Source organism: Pezoporus wallicus, unplaced genomic scaffold (assembly GCF_028554395.1).
Source record: "Pezoporus wallicus isolate ANWC-B61680 ecotype Strahan unplaced genomic scaffold, APGP_CSIRO_Pwel_v1 contig_5967, whole genome shotgun sequence".
NCBI classification, from domain to species: domain Eukaryota; kingdom Metazoa; phylum Chordata; class Aves; order Psittaciformes; family Psittacidae; genus Pezoporus; species Pezoporus wallicus.
In genome coordinates this window covers 2,444,630-2,458,849 of record NW_026639377.1, presented here as the reverse complement: position 1 = coordinate 2,458,849, position 14,220 = coordinate 2,444,630, and the positions used below count along the sequence as shown (strand labels likewise).

Sequence of the window (14,220 nt, the reverse complement as noted above, 5' to 3'; positions counted from 1 at the left end):
TAGGGAGCATCCCGGTTTCCAAACGTGCTTTTTATTTTTCAGCGTGAACAAAGTTACCTTGAGCGCCGCAAATGTTTGAGAATGCCCCTCAAGTAGCAAATAGCACTTACGAGAGGTGATTACGGGTGAATTACTTGGTTGCAAAAACGATTATGAGTTAACATCCGACTTTTAATGATGAGTAATTGCCCCTTTTCTTCCCCCCCCCCCCCCTTCTCAAACATGAATGCTTTAATGGGTAGGGGTGAAGAACACCAACAACTTGGCTGCAGCTGCCTTCATCTTTGCTCACACTTAACTTTTCTTAATAATTTTGATAAAAGCGGAGATTGCCTTATCTTGTGTATTGTTTTAATTGAATTAGGGCTGAAAGTTTCCTCCCCCGCGGCATAATAATTAGTCGACAGTGTTGTCTGGTGCAAGGAGAACAAGGAGGGCACAATTAAAATGTATTTTTTTATAGATAGTTAACTTACCTCTCTGTGTGTAGGTATGTGTTTATACGCATAAACATAGTCTTTTTTATATATGTAAATATATATAAATGTATTCTTTATATAAAAATATATTCTTTATATAGAAATCTTTATATAATTATATTCTTTCTATATATAAATATATTCTCTCTGCATGTAAAAGCTATTATAACGTCTGATCCACCTGTGAACTGCAGAAATGCATCAAAAAGAAAAAAAGGGAAAGGTGACTTACACACTACAATAATGGGGAGAGGGGTGGAAATGTAATGTTTCTCTTGTGCTGGGTGCAGTAGTACGTGTTTCCCACATGTTCCCTCTAATTACCAGCAAGAAAGTTCTTCCATGGGCTGGGTGGATTTGGTTTAGTGATCAGCCCCCATCTGAGTCAGAGGGACCACGCAATCTCACTGCCGCGTGAGTGACAGCTAGCCGGCGCTCTGGCTTCTGCTTGTCCCTTTAAAACCTGAAACCAAGGTAATGATTTATCAAACGCTTATTATCAAGAAAATGTCAAACGAAGGGCACCTTGCTAGGCACTGACGCAAACCCAGTCTTTCCCAAGGAAGTATAGAAAGCTTTCTCCTGAACTGGGCAAAATCCAGTCTGGCAATTGCCTGTACTGCTGGTTTTACCTCTGCCGAGTGGGTCTGTGGCGGTTTGAGACATGGTAAGTGCTCGGTTTCTTTTCCTTGAGATCGAGAAGGGCTGGAGGGAGGCAAGAAGCAGTGCCATAAAGTAAGCTGTCCATGGTGCTGAATGTGGAGTTGTCCGCTGTGCTGACGGGAGCTGCCTGCAGACTCTGGGGGGTAGGGCTGCTGCCGGGGAAGCGGGAATCGGTGATACCCTGAATTTCACTCGGCTCGCGACCGAGTCCTTGCAGACCTTATTCCTGACGCTGGGAGAGCAGGAGAGAAAACTTGGAGCAGTGACGAGTAGTTAGGTGACATCGCCTTCTAGAAAGAAGCTGTATTTGGAAAGCTAACGGTAAACTGATGGGAAAAGCAGGGTTTGTCTGTGGGTTTAAGGTATTAAAACAAGATGCATTCAAATTTTAAACTGGAGGGAAAGGTGGGGGATGGCTTTGGGAGTGTAATCAGAAATCTGTTTAATTAGTATGGAATGCTTAAAATAAAAACAATAGAAACTACAGAGATGTGTGGGTTGAAAACATTAGAAACAGAATAGGGAGAGTGAGGACATAAGAAACAGAATAGGGAAAGCGAGGACATTATAAACAAAATAGAGAAACCTGGTGTGAATTCCGCTCTGTGCTGGTGTGTGTGTGTAATCTTTGCATTTCACTGTCTTGTATTGGGTTTTGAAGGGTTTCAGCCAGCTCAGAACTGCTCAGCAGCGCTATTTCGCTTTTTTTTTTAATATCTCCAGCTCCCTACAAGGCAGCTTGTCTATTGCCTAGATATAATTTTTATTTTTTATTAAAAAAAGGGGGGTGAGGTGGGAAGCCGCTGTGCATTGTTGAATGACAGAAAGGAAATGGGGCGTAAAATTAAAGAATCTTTCTACAATGGTGATAGGGAAGGGAGCATCCTGCAGCCGTGATGTGAAATCTAACGAGGTCTGTCAGCGCAATGCTGTAGAAACACTTCTTTTAAACTCGAGTTACAGCTTTGCAGATTCTGATGCGGGCTTTTGTTTGGTTGATTTGAGGGGGTGTTTGTGTACCTTACTGTTTATTCCCCACAACATTAACGTTGAGTGACAGAGCAAGAAGGTCGTGCTGGGGCATCTTGAAATTCGGCAACACTTTAGCATCCAGATTGTCTAGCGCACGCGTTTTGTCCAGGACACAAATTTGTAGAATCTGTGCAGTCCATATATGTATCTCTGTGTGTGCATATATATATATATATATATTCCTTTTTGGTAAAATATGTGACGTTGTCATTTTAGGATTACATCAGTCAAAGGCATATGAGCAAGCAGGTTGTGAACAGCCCTGAAGCCGTTGCTCCTGGACCCCATGAAGGTGCGGGAGTTTTAAGAATCAGTCCTGAAAATGATCTGCAGAATGTCCCATCTCCAGCCCCCGCTGTGATGGCTGGGCTTTCCCCACCGCTCTCTAAAGACTCCAAAACAATTCCCTCCGAAGAAGCTAAACCAAACGATTTTGAAAGGACCAAAGTCGGGGTCTGCAAGCTCAGCAGCACCCCGGTGCAAGCCAATTCCACCCTCCGGAGGGGATCTGTGGAAACCTTCCCATGCAAACACAGCCCCGGGGCAGGGCCCATCGGGCAAACTGCGATCCCTCACTGCAAAATTCCCGCTTTGCAAAGCACCGACGGGGACGCTAACCTAAACCTCGGTAAGAGCACACTGGAGCAAAACAACGCCAAGGGCTCCTGGGTGACCTTGAGCCAGAGTACCGTGGTACTGGGTGCAAATGGCAACACTTCTGTTCTTCCTGGCAGAGTGGAGGGGGTAAGTTGGCTCCTTAAAGGGTTTCTTCCCTCTTTTCTGGCCGTGGCAGTGAGAGGTCTTTGCCACTCAGCACCGATTTGGGGCTGGAGCGCTGAAGTCTGGTCCAAATAAGTCGGGAATGAGGCTGTGCCGTGGGAAACGAGGAAAAAGAAGGGGGGAGAGTGGATCTTAGTGCCAGCGCTGTACTCCTGGAGGGAGCTGGCGGTGCAAACGACAGTCTAATTCCGATGCGTTCACTGAGCCATTCTTGTCAGTATGACCCGGTGCCGACCTGGGGTACACGCTGTGCGCCCACCGGGGATGCGTTCCCAAGGGAGGCCAAGTTCTGTCCCGGCATCAGATGCCAAAGGATCCTCTTCCTACCCCCCACCCCCATCCGCGGGCTGCTCAAACCGCTGGCGGTAACAAAAAAGGACGGCGAAATAAATCAACCGAATCCCCCAACCCTTCAAACCCCACCAGAGCCTGTGTGCCCCGGAAGGGGGTTCCGTTGTGAGGTGCGAGGCCGTGAAGGTGCCGGCTCACCTCGGCTCTCAGGGTTTGCTCTGAAAGGGGAAGTGGGGATAGTGTTCATCCTGTAAAAGCGGTGTTTTCACTTCCTTTGTATGTGCCAGGGGAAAGAGCCGGGCCCCTGCGGCTGCGCTGGGTCCTTACCCGTCCAAGGGCACCGAGGGCTTCACTCCCAAAGAGGGCGATGGGACCCTCGGTGCTGCAGAGAATTAGGGGCTAGGCTATCCCCACCCCTGCAGCGCCGTGCAGGCGCCAGCATCACCGGGAGATGCGCATTGCAGTGGCCGGGGTCCCCGGGAAGGGACCCATTGAGCCGAGACCTGCGCGGTTCGCCCCAGGGGGTGGGGGGCGAAGTGGGGCAGCGCCACTAGCACACCCGGGCAGCAGCCTCCGCTACCCTCTCGCTCGGGAGCTGCCCGAGACGGGGCCATGGTTTCCTCTGTCGAAAGTCGCTTTTCTGTTTTCGCTAGCGGAGGACGTCTGCGGGGGGCGGTGGGAGGGAAGGGACTCTCCTCGCTTCTGACTGTGTCTCCCCCAAGGGCACCCGGCAGCCGCAGCACAGCGAGGCTTGTCTGCAATATATATTTCTCTCTTTTTATTTATATTTTTTGTTATGATTGATTTTTCCCATTTTTCTCTCCTTTTTAGGAAGACGATGTGGGGGATGAAAATAAAGCCAGAGGGAACTGGTCTAGCAAGCTGGACTTCATCCTCTCCATGGTGGGTTATGCAGTGGGGCTGGGCAATGTCTGGAGGTTCCCGTACCTGGCCTTTAAGAATGGGGGAGGTAGGATGGCTTTTTCCTGTCTCTCTCTACCTGCAGTAATGTGCGTGGCCGAGCCGGGCCCTCCTCCATAGTGGGGGGAAACAGGAGGGAAGCGGCTCCCGGGGGCACCTCCAGCGACTCGGTGAAAACCGTGCCTGGGTTTTCTTGAAGGTCAGCTCTGAAAATAGGGAAGCTCCGATAAGATTTCGTTGAGGTAGCGCTTTCCTTACAAAAACACCTGGAAATGGTGCTGGCCGGGAGGGAGGAAGACGAAGGTCGATCACGCGGAGGGCAGACTACCCCCCCCTCCTCCCCCGTCTGATTTAAACGCTATCGGGTCTGAGCCCGCAAACCAGGGGGGTGTGTGTTGGTGAGAGGAGGGAGGAGGAGGGGAACGGGACAAACGACTTCTAAGTGGAGACTTGATGATCCTAATTGTCGTTTCCAACCAAGCTGTTTCTATGAAAGTCACACGAGGATGTTTGAAGAGTGGAGACGTTCTTTTATTTCTTGAGGTTTGGGTGATTTCTCCTAAATCTCTAAATAACCTGGTTGAAAAATAATCGTTTGAAATATGGCGAATGCTGCTCCCCGGGATGCAGAAGGAAAACTGGAAGAGGGGTTGCGCCTGAGTAGTTTTAAGGGAGGGGAGGAGGGAAAAAAAATTATTTGCGGAGGTTCCCCCGGGCAAAAGCTCTTATTTAAGCCGGGATCCGGTGCGTGTTGCCGTGTTCAATACACGGCAGTGCGAGCGCAGGGCTGTGGTCGTTGGAAACTCTCATGTGGAAGCTGAGAGAGGTTTTAAACCGAAATCAATCTGTAACAACAAACAGTGAGGTGGTTTTTGTTTTCATAGGATCATCACAGAACAGTTAGGGCTGGAAAGGACCTTAAGATCATCGAATTCTAACCCCCTGTCATAGGCAGGGACGCCTCATGCTGGACTAGTTCTTTTCCCTAAGTACTCTGAAGTAGGATGTGTTAAAATACTTATTTAACAATAATATTGTCCCGAGGAGGTGCTGGAGATGCAGAAAGCTGCGCCCCGGCGCCGAGGTGGGGGCACAGGAAACCAATAATCCATTGGGAATAATGATTTAGCTGCAGGTCTGGGCCAAGTTGTCGCCTGTGTCGCGGGCAGCAGCGGCCCCGTCCGCAGCCCGCAGCAGCCGTGGGGTAGAGGTGCAGGCAGGGAGGCGAGTCCCACTGCTGCGATGAGTTCAGGTCATTGTCTCGTCCCTGCTCTGCTCCTCCAGGTGCGTTTCTCATCCCCTACCTGATGATGCTGGCTCTGGCCGGGATCCCCATTTTCTTCCTGGAGGTATCCCTGGGGCAATTCGCCAGCCAGGGCCCCGTGTCGGTGTGGAAAGCCATCCCCGCCCTGCAAGGTGAGCCGAGCCGCGTTTGAGGTGTCAATTTGCGCCTTCCCCTGCTCAATTTCCGCCGATTCCCCCCCCCCCAATCCCATCCCACCTGGGTTTAACTGCATTAGCCCCGTGTCTCTGCCTGTTTCCCCAGGCTGTGGCATCGCAATGCTGATCATCTCTGTCCTGATAGCTATATACTACAACATTATCCTCTGCTACACGCTTTTCTACCTTTTTGCATCCTTCGTCCCCGTACTCCCTTGGGCTTCCTGCAACAACCCCTGGAACACACCAGACTGTAAAGATAAAAACAAACTTTTGTTAGGTAAGTTGGGACAGACGGTTTTTGCCTTCTTGCCCCTCCCCCCTTTTCTTTTTCTTTATTTTCTCCTTTTTCTTTTTAATTTTTTTTTTTTTTTGCCCCATTTCCTTTTTTCCCTTTTCTGTGCATTTTCTTCCCCCCCCCTTTTGTTCCATTCCCCCCCCCCCTTTTCTTTCCCTCCATTTCTTTCTTGCCCCCATTTCTTTCGTTTGATACCACCAATATTTTTCCTTTTTTTTTTAATATATAGATTTTTAATTTATCCCCCCCCCCTCCTCTTCCCTGTGTCCGTGGTGGCTTTCCAGAGCTTTCTCCACCACAGCTGTACCCCTGGGAGATGCCAGAGGAGACTGCAGATAACCATGACCAGGCAAGGTTACCAGTATGGAGGCAACATCTCTTCCCAAGCTGCCTTTATGTGGTCTGCCGCAAATGGGCTCTTTCTCACCTCTTTTATTTGTATTTTTCCTCATCAAAGATAAATGGAATTTTTCAGCTATAACCCCCCCCCCCCCCACCAAAATCCTCGACTTCTGTGTCACACTTTTTGTTCTCATTTTATACCCAAACCTGAATAAAAAAAAAAACTCTAAACAAGTCATTTTTCTCTTCCTCTACCTCCTCTTTTCTTCCCAGATTCCTGCATTATTGGTGACCACCCAAAAATCCAAATCAAGAACTCCACTTTTTGTATGAGTGCCTATCCAAACCTGACTATGGTTAACTTCACCAGTGAAGGCAACAAAACCTTTGTCAGTGGAAGTGAAGAATACTTCAAGTAAGATCTGTCTTGGTTTAAAGACATTATGCTCACATTCCTCTAAACCCCACTTTAACCGACAACACCTCCCTGTTTGGAAGGCTGAAAATACAACAGTTATGGACAACAAATGATACCCTTTTCTTAGGCTTAGGAATGATGACAACTGAATTTCAAACGCTGGGTTATTTGTGCTCTGTTCCTATGGTGCTTAGCTCAGCTGGAGGGTTAGCTCTGGCATCTTTATCTACTACTGCAATGCAGATAAATAAAATAATTCATGGTGAGAATCACTGGAACCTTCTAGAGAAACTGCTGAGAGAGCTGAAGCAAAACAAAATACTGAAGGAATTGGCACTGAATTACTGCCTGCAGTTGCTGTCATTATTTTTTATCCTTTTAATTAATTTTCTCATAATTTCTTTATTTCTTAGGTACTTTGTACTGAAGATTTCAGCAGGGATTGAATATCCTGGTGAGATCAGATGGCCCTTGGCACTATCTCTTTTCCTAGCTTGGGTGATTGTCTATGCATCCCTTGCTAAAGGAATCAAGTCATCAGGAAAAGTAAGGAAAACAACTGTGACTGTCTACTTTCAAGAAAGCAGTGTGCTGCTTGTAAGGAATCACACCCTGGTTTAAGGCTGTAAATTACTGAAAATGATATTCACTAAGTGGTTAAGTATTAATGAAATGCCCTTTTCCTGGCCGTGCTTTCCAGTCTAGCCAAAACATTAAAAATAGAGAAAATTCTGGTTCAGCATTTGTTCCCTAATCTTCAGTAAGTTTAAAATGAACCCTTGAGCTGCGCTCAGCACTTGGATGGCAAAAGCAACCTTCCTTGTGGTGTGTGGTGCTCATTAATTCCTGCAATCATCTCTCATTTTGCTGGGATCAGGGAAATTAGGTTGCAAACTAAGATGTTAAATTACATTTTAAAATCAGAACCAAATTTAAATTGACTCTGGTGAGTGTGAGCAGTGCTGTGTGTGTCCGCTTTTCCCAAATACTCGTGTACCATGTTTCTACAACTGTTTCTTGCATAAGCCAGCTTCTTGCTCTGCTTCCCTGATCTCTCGTATGTCACATTGCCCCCTGCCCCTCTCACCTGCAGCTTTCTGCCATGCCCTTCACTCACAGCCCTCTCAAGAGGGAGTGTGCTACTCACTGGAGTGGAATTACAGGCATACAGATTGGCCAGGCAGCATCTGAGCAGGGAAACGCAGCTTGTCCTTAAGAAGCAGCACTGATCTGAGTGCTCTTTTTTGTGAACCCTGCAGGAATGGAGTAGCTGAGCCTTCTCCATCAATGCTACTGCAATTAGCACATAGGTTAAAATGTTAGAAGGTGATTTAGCATAAATCTAGCTTATTTACAAAGACTAAAATAATAAAGCTTGAGGGGAATAGCTAGCTATTTCTTGGGATAAGGATAGTGGATATGCAGAGATAGCTATGAATTTTCTTGAGCTGGGCACAAAGCTTCTCATTCCAAGCCACCCCTTTGCATCTAGAAGCTGGCAATGTCTATTGGGAGGTAGCTTGGGAATTGTCATTAAAATGTAAATCCAGTAAATCCAGAGACTCAGAGAACCAGGGGAAAGGTGTGATGTTTTCCCCACCCCATCCTTTAATGTGACAGGAAAAATTACTTTGTGAAAGGCCAAAGTCAATAAATGGATGATGTACAGGAGAATAACTTGGGTTTAGATGAGGCAATAGATATTTCTTTCAGTGAGCCTTAATGGCCAAAAAAAATAGGGACTCTCTGGTGTCAGGGGCAGAAAACCTCTATTTCTTCATAGATGAGCTCAGTATATTCACTGCACATAAAAAAACAAAACAAAACAAAACCAACAAAACCCACAAAAAAAAAAACAAACCAAACAACCAAGCAAAAAAATCCTCAGGGAAGCTTCTTGAAGCAGGAAAGACAAAGTTGGGAAAGAGTTTCCAAAGTCACTGGATCTTGGAGGTTTCTGGTCCCTGTAAGATTCAGAGGTTAATGTGTAAAGGATTTGAAATACTTTTGAATGTACAGCTTAACTGGACTTTTTATTTGACTACAGAGAGTGCTCTGCTCTGTAATAGAAAATTATTAAGACATTAAAAGCTCTACCTCTGTTGTGTATTTAGACATCATGATGATAAGGTCTAACTGGGTCGTTCCACTGACTTTCCTTTTTTGCATTGGGACCATTTATATTGTCATAGTGATATGTAATGATTAAGAGATACAAAGAGTAATAGAAATTCTGTAGGCTTAGTTAAATATGGAGAAATATATTGAAAAAAATCAGGAATGTAAATGCTATTGAATGGCATTGTTTGTTCAGTTTCCACTGAATTGTGTTAGTTTACTCTTGGCAAGAATCAAAAAGGATATTTTCATTCAGCTGTAGATTCCTGATGTTCCTCTCCAGACTTTCATTTCTGCTGTTTCTTCCTTTCTCTATCTAGAATCCCAACTGTTACCTCTGTTGCTATTGATGTTATTCCTCTTTTTAGCCACAAAAAGAGCTGTAAAACTTCAGATTTTCTGGGAACAGGTTTCCTGTTGTCTTCCTAGTATCTCCCCTGGCTATTGTCTCTGAGCTTGAGCAATCGCTTTCTTCAGGGAATAGTACAGCACTTGTATTTCCTCCCTCACTTCCCAGGGATCCAAATAAGCCCTTTCAATAATCTGCTTTTCTTTTGTCTGCCCAGGTAGTGTACTTTACAGCTACGTTCCCCTATGTAGTTCTCATCATCCTTCTTATAAGAGGAGTAACTCTACCTGGAGCTGGAGCTGGAATCTGGTACTTCATCACGCCAAAGTGGGAGAAGCTAATTGATGCTATGGTGGGCCTCTTGTTGCACTTGTAACTCTGCTGGGGTGAATAAGTCATGAAGATCTCTTAGTGCCTTTTACAAGCATTTTCTGTGTGCAGAGGCAGGATTGGCATCTGTGCAAACTTATTCCTTATATTAGGTGGAGTGGTGTTACTTGTGTTTGTTATTTGGGGTTGGAACTGAATGATCTTAAGGTCCTTTCCAGCCCTAACTATTCTATAATGTTTGTTTTTTAACATGTTTGCTATGTTTTAAAAAATATAACTTTTTTTTTTAACATATATTATAATAATATTTATTTCACACTGAATATTTCACCTGAATCTTTGAGAAGGTGGAAAATAGGGAATTAAAAAGGAAGTAAGTATAGATTTTCACATGCTCGTGTCTGTTGGATGCTGCCTTGAGTTGAACAAGCACATGAAGCTTTTAAGAGGTAACATAAGAAACTTAACTGTGTTTCTTGATAAATGCTGTGAATGGGTGTGTTTTACTCAATGAGCAAAGATTGCTCTGAATAATGCATATGAGAGATTCATTTTAACAAAATCAAATGATACATCCCAACTTAACTCCACAATAGCACTTATACTGGCACAGAATAGCCGAGTTACCATTTTCATCATGTGGTAAGAAGCAAGGCTATGTGCTGTGTAGGAGGAGGCAGAATGAAGGGACCTGGTGACTGGCTTTGCTCTTGGAACATTGACTGTATGAGCTGGAGCTTCAGCTCTGCTGCCTCGTGATTTCAACTGGTTTCTAAAAAGCCATTTGTTGCCAGTGAAGACAGTAAAACATGTTCCAAAACCACACACAGGTTTGTGTCTGTAGACTTAACTCATGGATCATGTATTTGTCTGATACAGCACATGAGTGCCTTTGTGATGGTTTTGGGTGTCTTGAAGCAGGAGTCTGGAGACTGAAGTGGGAGTTAGAATTCAAAGTATTTCCCTTAGATATTTCAGAGGGATTTTTAGCAACACCACAGGAAATTTACTGTATTTATTTATCTATTTTTCCCCTCTACAAAAGTTTTTCCTCTACTGATAGCATGATATCACACTGATAGACTGATAAATCAAAGCTGAAAACAGTTTCCTGCATAAATTGTGCAGATCTTAATTCCCTTACTACCTCTGCAAATAATGGGTGTTTTGATCCTTTGGGGGTGGGAGTATTAAATCTTTTTGTGAACAGTACATAAATGCATTTTGCATTCAATGTGAGTGTTTTTGGATCCCACATTGTGCAATAAAGGAGGTGAGAACTGCTGCCTTTTGCAAAATGGGGCTGTCTGAATACACTGAATATTTATATAACTCTGGGTAAGTGACAATATTCAGGCAAGTGTCTGTTTTCACTTTTCTTTGCAATGCAACATGAATTAATAGATGTATATTACGCTCAGATGAAGGACTGACTGTTTGCTGGCTGGTAACTTAAAGTAGCATTTAAGTAATACCTTCACACTTAGTGTGTGTCTAGGTGACTGTGCGTCTGTGCATCTACCTGGATCTCCATGTCTGCACTGTGGACTTGGGTGGAAAATCAGCCTTTGTAGGAAAGTTTGTAAATACAAATACCAATGCCCCAGACATTTTGCAACTGATAAGTAAGACAAACTTCTTTGAAATTCCGGGGTATTTAGAAATGTAAAGGAATTGATGGCTTTGAAAAACTTTGTTAGAGAACGAACTGTGCTGTTTGGTTGTTTTGTTTGTGGCTTTTTAAAAAAGACTTGACTGAGCATGTATTTTCTTCTAATGGGAGAAAACTGTGCCCTCAAGTCTAAATAGCCCTAACTTACGCTGTGCTGTTTGATGTACACCCAGTGATAGATATTTACCCTAATTTTAATGTAATCTCATTCATAAGTAGCACACCAAGCAACACTGAGGTTCTTACTTCGGTGAAGAAGATAAAGCGCTACTTAGGGCCACTGGCAGATAAACCATAAGTGCCTGATATAGATGTTTTCCTCTTGATTTGTATTTTTGTTGCTGAATATATTTGAACCGATATGTATCATGTGACATACTTTTAATAGCTGCACGTTCCATACACAGCAGAGGTTGTATTTTCATTTTATGTGAGCTCAATAAGAGCAGTACTCCTCATCAAATCAAATGGGCACTATGGATTTCAGAGCCTGGATTTTGCTTTTGAATGTTCTGTTAATTGCTCTTAAGTTCATTTAAACTACTGTGTTAATCACCTCACAGTAATATTTCACAGTGTTGTTGATCTTTCTATCATTCTTTCCTGAAGCCAATGCTATTTCCTTATCTGTTTTAGGTTTGGAAGGATGCTGCCACTCAGATTTTCTTCTCCTTATCTGCAGCATGGGGAGGCCTCATTACTCTCTCTTCTTACAATAAATTTCATAATAACTGCTACAGGTATGCGAGAGTGAAATCCATTGGTCTTTTTGAACAAGTCTTACCCAAAAATTGTCTTCCAACTTGCAGACATCTGGTTTGAAGGACCCTCCTCTTTTTCTCTCCTTCTTTCCCCCTCTTTTTTTCACTTCTTTCTCCCTTCTCCCCTTTTTTACCTTCTTCCCTCTTCTTGTTTCTTTTTGTGTGAGGTTGTTGGTTTTTTTTTTATCCTTTTTTTTTTATCTCTTGTTTTGTTTCTTGAATCCTTTTTCTTTTTTTTTTTTTTTTTTTTTTTTGTGTGTTCTATGTTCTCTCCAGGTCCTAATCTACCAGTCTCAAGATAAGCCTTAAGCTTTTTATAGCTCCTACTTGCTCTGGATTTTCAGAATCAGCAGTTTTAGGCTGAAAAGCAACCTGTGAAGCTGTCAACAGCCATAGGCAGTGGTATGAGATCTTGTCACAGCTGCCAGCCTCTGCTGACCAACAGCCTGTGTGTTGATCACAAGCTGAAGCTTGTCCTTGTGAGACATGCAGGAGTTTAATGTGCAATTTCCATAGATGTGATTCTTGTCTCTCCTTAATACTGTTTCTCCCTCCTTTCCCCCCTGATTCCTCTTAGTGTGGTTTTACACGTATAAAGTTATTTGAAGTTGTGAAATTGAAAATTGCCTTTATAAAGAAATAAGTCATGGTTCTAGTGGCATAGTAGAGTTTTTCATCAAAAAACACATCAGGTAAGTGCATGCAGAAGGAAAAAATAAAAGCAAGTGGAATAAGTAGAATGCTTCACTGATATTTGGTTGTCTTTAAAGCCAGTCTTTTTTGTACTGAAGCAAATCTCTACTGATTCCTGCTGTGACAGAGGAGCTGATCCAGGCTAGGCAACAGCATGCATAAGACAGCCCCAATGGTATGCTTAAAAATGTTCCTGAATCAAGACTTTAAAGCACATGCTTCGTGGGATTTGAACTCCCATATCCTGTAACATCTAAGTACTGTATACAAAATACCTTTAAAAAGAAATGGGGATTGGGATTTAAAAAATGAATTACAAAATCTTTCCCTGCTAGTGTCCAAAAGTAATTTAAGAGAATTATCCTAAAATACAGATGAATAACAGCATTGTGTACTCAGTAACTCCCACCCAGCAATCCCTTGGGTCCTATTTTTGACAACGCTTGTCCTGGCCTTTGATTTATTTTGGTGATGAATTAATATACCCAGAATATCAGGGAAAAAAAAAAAAAAAAAGGGAGAAGCCTCATGCTATCTTTGTGCATTGATTTAGCAATGTTTTGTGGAGTTTGGGAAATGTGACTTGAAGTTTTGACTGAAACACATGGTAATGAAGTATAAAAATCTTACATGTCTAGTACTAAATACATGCTTTACTTATGCTAGAAAGGGATATGGGAGACAAACAGAAATAATTAGTAACACGTAGTTACTTCTAGTCTTTTGACTTTTATAACACATCCTGAATGCTGGAAAGAAGCATGACTATTCTCTTTCAATGCTTATATTCCTAACACTGCAGATAAAATTGTAGTTTTCAGTTACATATTAATTTTAAACACCGTTAAACAATCTATAATTGCTGAAAATTTACATAAATTCACTTCATAATGCATGCCTAAAATATTTTACTTAAAACTTATGTGGGCTTCAGAAGAAGGTTAGCACATGAGGATTCCAAACAGATGGTAATTTTTTTTTCTGTAGACCTGAAGAATTAACCTAATCATTCCTGTTAAAAGATGATCTGTTGGAGATTTCAGGAGTTTGCCAGCTCAGTGAGGTTCTTGACAGCTTTTTGGGTTATGTTTCATTCTGTTCCTGACAAATAGTAGGAATAAGTAATTCTAGACAACTTAAACCCTTCACAAACATTTAAAGCAAGTGATCTGTTTGTTCCTGAGTTGTACTAGTTTAAGGGAAAGTCTTCTGGAAGCATGTATAGTGAAGAAAATAATAAAAATCCCATCAAGAATGTAATCATTATGGATGGGGATCATGAGGGCTGGTTTCCTGGCAAGTGACATGTACTTACCCAGTGTAGTATGACATTCAGGGGTGGATTTCTTGAGATTCCCTTAACAACAATGGATAACTGTACCAGGGAATCCTCTATGGATGGGCAGGCTTTTCAGTGAGTGCTGCAAGGCACAGAAAGCTTAACCCTGGAATTTTGTGTATGAAGCACAAAAAAGATACAGGACAGAAATCATCTTACCTGTGCTGTGGTGGTTAGTCTGTATGTAATATAGTGAGCAGGTGGCCAAATTAAAGAGTAAACCAAGGTATTACAAATCATATCATTGCTATCTCCTTTGGAAAGGGCAAAAGCTTAACCTTCTGCGTGGCTCCT

At 43.2% G+C, this 14,220-nt stretch overlaps 1 protein-coding gene across 2 annotated transcripts in view; it reads left to right on the top strand.

Annotated features, from left to right (window-relative positions):
• The first annotated feature begins 2,394 nt into the window (after nt 1-2,394).
• SLC6A5 (solute carrier family 6 member 5) overlaps nt 2,395-14,220 on the top strand; it is a 37,836-nt gene continuing 26,010 nt past the window's right edge. For both annotated transcript variants that reach the window (XM_057414398.1, XM_057414396.1), the window contains exons 1-8: nt 2,395-2,918; nt 4,077-4,215; nt 5,451-5,582; nt 5,713-5,886; nt 6,520-6,661; nt 7,078-7,210; nt 9,349-9,483; nt 11,770-11,873. In XM_057414398.1, the coding sequence (XP_057270381.1) occupies nt 2,412-2,918; nt 4,077-4,215; nt 5,451-5,582; nt 5,713-5,886; nt 6,520-6,661; nt 7,078-7,210; nt 9,349-9,483; nt 11,770-11,873 (1,466 nt within the window). In that variant the 5' untranslated portion in view covers nt 2,395-2,411. The remainder of the gene's footprint in view (nt 2,919-4,076; nt 4,216-5,450; nt 5,583-5,712; nt 5,887-6,519; nt 6,662-7,077; nt 7,211-9,348; nt 9,484-11,769; nt 11,874-14,220) is intronic.